At 41.5% G+C, this 7,077-nt stretch overlaps 1 protein-coding gene across 2 annotated transcripts in view; it reads left to right on the plus strand.

The window, feature by feature from the left end:
• The window catches only part of MFSD1 (major facilitator superfamily domain containing 1), a 31,972-nt gene that overhangs the window by 13,076 nt on the left and 11,819 nt on the right, over nt 1-7,077 (plus strand). For both annotated transcript variants that reach the window (XM_019532662.1, XM_019532663.1), the window contains exons 9-14: nt 1,625-1,736; nt 3,024-3,080; nt 4,399-4,555; nt 4,997-5,094; nt 6,107-6,219; nt 6,778-6,825. In XM_019532662.1, coding sequence (XP_019388207.1) covers nt 1,625-1,736; nt 3,024-3,080; nt 4,399-4,555; nt 4,997-5,094; nt 6,107-6,219; nt 6,778-6,825 — 585 coding nt within the window. The remainder of the gene's footprint in view (nt 1-1,624; nt 1,737-3,023; nt 3,081-4,398; nt 4,556-4,996; nt 5,095-6,106; nt 6,220-6,777; nt 6,826-7,077) is intronic.

Consider the following 7,077-nt stretch of genomic DNA (forward strand, 5'->3'; position numbering starts at 1 on the left):
TGTGTAATAATCTATATTGCAACTGTTTAGTTTATTTATTAGAATTGGTGTGACACTGTGTCAAAGGCCTTTTTAAAATCTAAGTAGATAACATCTACCTCTATTGCTTCATCCAAGCATTTTGTGACCCAGTCGTAAAATGAAACCAGTTTAGTCAGGCAGGATCTGCCTGCTATGAACCCATGCTGATTGCTCCTTAGCATCATTTTACCTGCTGGTCCCCCACAAATGTGATCCTTAACAATTTTCTTAAAGGTCTTGCCAAGGGTAGAGGTGAGACTAACTGGCCTATAGTTACCTGGTTCCTTCTTCCTCCTCTTCTTGAAAATAGGGACCACATTGACCCTTTTCCAATCCTCCAGGACCTGTTGAGCACCATGAATGCTCAAACAGTTGTGCCAGCAGCTCCGCTGTGACTCCAGCTAATTCCCTAAGTACCCTAGGATGAAGATCATCAGGACCTGGTGACTTAACTACATTCAACCCCTCCAGGTGCCCCCTTACTAGGTCAGCTTGAACAGTTGGTGGGTTGGTATCTATACTGGGCTTACCTGAGGCCTCAACGGGATGTGTATTTGTATTCGTGTCCAGGAACACGGATGCAAAGAAATCCTTTAGAAGCTCCGCTTTGGCCATTCTATCTGTTACCAGTTGCCCTAGTTCATCCTGAAGGGACCCTGCACCTTCTTTTTGCTTCCCGTGTACTTAAAGAATGACCTTTTGTTATCCTTAACTTTTGCTGCCAGCCTAAGCTCTATTTCCACTTCGGCTTCCTCCCTGTTTCCCTGCAAGCTTGAGGCAAGCAGGTATACTCCTCCTTGGTGGCAGCCTCCTGCTTCCACAGCCTGTAGGCCTCTTTTTTTCCCTCCAGGCTCTCCTGGATTTCTCTGCTCCACCAAGAGGGTTTCTTTACTTTTTTGCCCCCTTTTATATGTACTAGGATGGTCCTTTTCTGTGCCTGCAGGATTAGTCCCTTGAGAAATGCCCACCCTTCCTGGATTTCCATCTCTCCAAGGCTTTTACCAGTCAGTCCCTCCCAAATGAATCTCCTGAGCTTGTTCAAGTTGGCCTTCCTGAAGTCTAGCACTTCTGCCCTACTAGTTATCTTCCCTGCCCTTCTCCAGTTAGTGAACCCTATCAATAAGTAGTCACTATGCCCTAGGTTACCTTGTACCTGCAGATCCCCCACCAAGTCATCCCCTGTGGCCAATACCAAGACTAGTAAGGCATTTCCCTAGTGAGAACACATACCTCCTGCAATAGGTGACGGTCCTGTAAGGAGGTTAGAAACTCTCGTGAATGGGCAGACCTGGCTGCCTGTTTCTCCTAGCAGATGTCTGGGAAGTTAGTCACCCATGACAACCAGGTCCTTTGAGCGCACTGCCTCTGAGAGCTGTCTTGAGAATTCTATGCCTAACTCGTCCCCCTGGCTTTGTACTTTCCTCAGTTTGCTCGCTCCCTACAGGGGATCTGCATGAGAATATAGATGATATAAGATCCAGCTACATGAGCATTCACATGTATAGTGCATTTGATTTTTCATTTAGGATACAGAGATGTGAACTGTACCTAGCTAATGTGCAGTAATCTTAAGTTTCTGTCTTCTTTTTTTTCTTCCCTCAAGGTGAAGTGATTAAACTAACTGATGTGAAGGACTTCTCATTGTCTTTATGGCTCATATTTATAATCTGTGTGTGTTACTATGCAGCTGTGTTTCCTTTCATTGGATTGGGAAAGTAAGTACCTTTCATTTAAAAATGAAATATAAACCAATTTGATCAGATGGCCATGTGCTAGACTACCGCCAACACTCTTATTTCTTAAACTTGCACTATACCTGCAAGTAAATCTATTCCCAGAACATCTAGTCGAATAGATAGAACATCTACAGGAGTTTTAGTCTGCTTCTTTCATTGACTTTGCTTGTATTCTCTCTTATCCACTCTAGATTGTGATAGTTTTTCATACTGTGTAGTTTTTAGGAAATTTAACTTACGACTGGTTATCAGTGTCAGATTCCAAAAGCATAATACTTGTTACATGTTACTTAAATCTTGCTATGAGCGTAACATTTGTTTACATCTTTAAGGTTCATGGATATTTGCCACAAAGTTCCTTTTAAATGCTTTCATGTACTGGTTAAGAGAAGATTTAACTGAGGGCCTGTCTCTCTACAGTAATGCTAGAATTAACATGTTAATTGCTAAATGGTAAGGGTGCTACACATGCACCCAATATAAGGGTCCATGATCCAGGGCTCCCCTTGCACCAGCAAGTAGAACGGGCACAATTGAGATGTGATCCTATGCTCATATGCATGACAGAAGATGTGATTGTTGCGGGTGGGGATCAGATTTCATAGTGCCTCTAAACGAGTGTCATGGTCCTAAGTGTAATGGAAGTTTCTAGTTGCAGGGTGCTCTATTAATACTGCATTCAATTTGCTTCATATAATATACGCATGCTCATCTTGTGTTTTGATCAAAATAGTCTAGTTGGTATTCTATAATGGATCTGTACCTGAGTTAGAAGTGTGGTTCCTCTCACTAAACATACCTCTTTAAAGCTAAATGCTTAGTAGTATGTAAGTTGGAAGTCACTGACTATATGAATCTCCAGGCTGGCACAATTGCCTGCTTCATTTTTTTTTTTTTTTCTTGTGTGTCCTGTAAAAAGGTTCTGCTTTAGCTGCTATAACCCACTGAATGGACCACTCATTACTGGGTTTGCTGCCAGTAAGTTGCACTTCAAATTGGACCACCAGACAATATAATTTGAACTGATATAAGATACTTTTTGTCAAAGAAAAAAAAATCCCATAGGAACTACTTTCTCAGTACTTTTATACACTTGTATATACAGTATCTTATGCAGAAAACCTTATTCCTTTATATCATACTTTATGCCAAAAATGTTTTTTAAAGACCCTCAGTAAACTACAATCTTCTGTCCTTGATGAATGACATACTGTAAAAAAAAAAAGTGTAAAATGTAGTCTAAATCTTTTATGGATTCCTTTTTAGGGTTTTCTTCATCGAAAAATTTAAATTTTCTCCTCAAGAAGCAAGTGCAATTAACAGGTATTTTTGCAAGTTTACTGTCTTAGTTAAAACAAGAATGATGGGGCGGTGTGGAAATGGAGTCCACCCGCTGCTGCCTCCAAGTGGGGGGCGAGGCAAGGAGAGAGCCCAGTGCTGCTGACCTTGCACCCCTGCACCATTCCTGCCACCTCCAGGGAGCAGGGCTAGGAGCGCTGGCCTTGCCCCTCCCTGCACTGTCCCTGCATTCATGGCAGTGCTCTGCTGCCACCTCCTGTCTGGAACGCTCTTGGAGCACACTGATTTGGTTCTTTCAGACAACCAGTCAGAATGTGAATAAAGCATTACAGACAGACAGACTAAGGTTTTTGTAATATTAGAATGTCTCCTGTATTTTGTGCTGAAAGAGCAGCAAGGTCATGTAGACTGGCGGGGTGGGGGAGAACCACTGTATGGCTAGGTGGACCTAATGGTATTCCTTTAACTTGTCTCGTTAGAAATATAGACCTCCTCAGTTCTGTGTTTTAACCACCTGAACACATGGTGGCTACTTGGGTACCTTGATCTGCGTGTTGGGTCTGTTTAAAATTCTACAAATGGGTAATTGTCTTTCTGTGGCTTAATTGCACTGGACTTCTCTTCTGTGAGGCTGATCTATAAATCAAGGTGTTAAATATTGGATTCCTCTAGATGACGGGTGTCAGATATACAGCCTGAAGAGCCAGGTCATCCAGCCGGCAGACTTTTGTCCTGACTCTGGGTGTGATGGCTGCCACTTCAGGAAGGTCCCCCAAGTGCCTGGATAAGACCTGTGGCACTAGAGCCCCAGCACACCATGGCTTTGTTCCTTTGACAGCAGCCAAGCTTGTTCCTGCAGTGTTGCTAGAGCTCCACTGCTGCATTTCTCTCCTGAGGAACTTGGCTACCACTCTGGGAACAAGCCACAGTGCCAGGCTTTTTCCCATCATGCTGCTCAGGCTCCAGTGCCGCCTGCTGTCCCCGGATGCTTTGCTGTGAGAGCAGTGGTGCTGGAGCCTCAGCAGCTGTGGCTTGCACTGTAGCTCACTCCCAGGGCAGCAGTTTAGCACCTGGGATACCAGGCCTCTTCACTGGGTCCTGGAGCAACCGCAGTGGATGCTGCATGCACTGGATCTCCCATGGGTTGGAGGTTGTGTGTCCAGCCTACAGGCCTCATCAGTCATCCAGTCCCTGGACCTGTTTCACACTTATGCAGTCTGTGGGACCAGGCAAGTTTGAAACCCCTGCTTTACATGTCAGATATGGATTTATGTCCTTAATCACCCTAGAACAATTAAGCCTTCAAAACATTGAAAGGAAAATTTGTTTTCTTTTTTTGTAGCATTGTATATATTATATCGGCACCCATGTCCCCTGTGTTTGGATTCCTGGTGGATAAACTTGGAAAGAATATTATCTGGGTTTTGTGTGCTGTACTGACTACACTTGCTTCTCATATCATGTTGGCCTTTACTTTCTGGAACCCTTGGATTGCAATGGTAAGTATTACTAGTAACAATGACTTATTTGATGATAGCCATGTACAATAAGATATCACACGATTAAATGTTTATCATTAGCGTGGCAGGATACACAGTTTTTTGGGATCCAGGATGAAATGCCCCAGTTGCGTGACTGTCTGCCAGGGGCCAACTATTCCAACAAGTTACCTCCTTTGTAAAGGGACTTACTGTAAAAAGTTATACCTTTTTTTTTTTAAAGTTCCAACTGCAGCTTAATCTTTGCATGTATTTCTCATTCAACAACTTACTGTGAAAACATGCTGTACCTCAGTTGTGTAAAGTTTGATACTAGTCTTGGGGAAAAATGACCAGAATTATTGTCATATTATTATGTTTCTAAGTATATTTTTATTCTGTTGGGAGAGTTAACTTTTATTTAGCTATGGTTCTCACAAATGCAAATCTTGCTTTCAACAGTGTATGTTAGGAGTAGCCTATTCATTACTAGCCTGCGCCCTGTGGCCAATGGTGGCATTTGTTGTACCAGAGCATCAGCTGGGAACTGCTTATGGCTTGTAAGTATTTGTATTTATCTTCCAGTGGTGGCCTGCTGTGAGCACTTCCAAATGGTGAAGAAGCATTGAGACTTTTTAAACTACTAGAGTAATGGCAAAATCTTGTCTAACTTTATCACAACTATATAGTTGTTCAATAAAAGATAACGCGCACAAAAAATCTTATGTCTCAATTCATGGCTACAGTATTGCTCTAATGCTGCCGTATCTTGCAAAATTGCTCCTAGACCTGGAGTAGTCTTCATTCTTCAAGGTGAACTACTTTTACTGACAAATAAACCTTAATGTTCCTCATTCTTTTTGTTTGTTTTTGTACCATATTTTTAAATATTTTTCTTCCAATGTTAAAGGATTGCTTTGAAAAAGTAAGTTTTAAATAACCATTAATGTAGGATGTCAGGTAGTCAGATTGTAACTATTAATTTAGAGGCAAAAGGAGTGAGAACTTGTGGTAGAGGTGATTATCTTTTATTAGACTAACTAGATATTTGCAAAAAAAGTTCTTTATTTGCAAGCTTTTGGGTACAAGCATCCTTCAGGCATAGGAGAAAAGATTGTAGAAGGTCCCCTAGCTAGAAATGAAAGTTCATATTTCATAGGAGAGTTGAAGTTGTGGTATAGTCGTCTGTTTGGAACAGGGGTGTGGGTTGTAGCTGTGTCGGTCTAAGGACATGGGCAGACAAAGTTCTTTGGGTAAATCCGGTATCTTTTATTAGACCAACTCAAATAGTTGGAAAAATTCTTTGCCCAAACAACCATGTCTGCCTGTTTGGAACAGTTCATTTTTATGCAGATTAGGCTTATTGGTGCAGGATGTAGTTCTACCCTCAGCCTTTGGGGTACAGGCATCATATTCCCAGTGTAAATAAAATCTAGAGGTGCCATAACATATGGTGGCATGCAGACCACAATTCAGGCCTTGAATTGTAGCTTTTGCATTTTTTTAACTAAACACAAGTAAGCTGTGAAAAGCAGCTAGTATAAGTTTAAATCTTTGTTATCTGTATTTTAGTATGCAGTCCATCCAGAATTTGGGCTTGGCAATCATTTCCATAGCAGCTGGCATGATACTGGATTCTCGAGGGTATCTATTTCTAGAAGTTTTCTTCAGTGCTTGTATTTGCTGTAAGTACCATGTATGACTGGTATGGGAAGAGAGCCCTTTTCACTGTTGCTTAATGCTTGTTCTGCCACATCAGTCAGTTGAGTTAACTTGTTCATGCATTACATGTGTGCATAAACTGCAATTAACTTTTACTCATGGGACTATTATTTCCTTCCTTTTTAAGAGACTGTTATGCAACAAAGGTAGATTGTAATAGTGCTGAGGATGTGAGGGATATTAGTAATATCTTGCAGATACTAAGTGTAGTCGGAGTCTGTCTTGGTAATGTTGCAAGACGTTTACTTCTGGCAAGAGGGTCTTTTACAAAATAAAAGCGTCTTTTAATATAAAACCTTTTCCCGATCCTCCTTTGAGCCCTCCAAATGGAATTTTGAAAAGTGACCAAGTGATCCAGGGGGACAAGGATTTATGCTGACAGATCACTTAGCTGATGACTTAAAATCTTGTCTTCTCTTTAATAGTATTCAAAGACTTTGCTATTGCATTTTAAGGTAAACTTTTTTTCTGTTTCTGGGACAGCTGTGCTAACTATCTAACTCTTCCTTTCTTTTTTCTAGTGTCACTAATAGCTGTAGTCATGCTGTATTTTGTGAATCACCTCACAGGTAAGTATATGTTCAGACTTTCTTAACATGACACCTGTTCTGTTGTTTGAGTTGGTAATTGTACTGACTTCTGTTGGACAAATTCAAGATGTCCTATATCATATTATGCTGGAAGTTATAGGTCTCAAAATATAGAATCATAGAATCAATGAGTGGGAAGGGACCTAGACAGATCATCTAGTCCGACCCCCTGCCATGGGCAGGAAGGAGCACTGGGGGTGGCAGGGGTTATAAGACCCCAGCCAGGTGCCT

This window comes from Crocodylus porosus, unplaced genomic scaffold, assembly GCF_001723895.1.
Source record: "Crocodylus porosus isolate Cpor-Errol unplaced genomic scaffold, CroPor_comp1, whole genome shotgun sequence".
Lineage (NCBI taxonomy): Eukaryota > Metazoa > Chordata > Crocodylia > Crocodylidae > Crocodylus > Crocodylus porosus.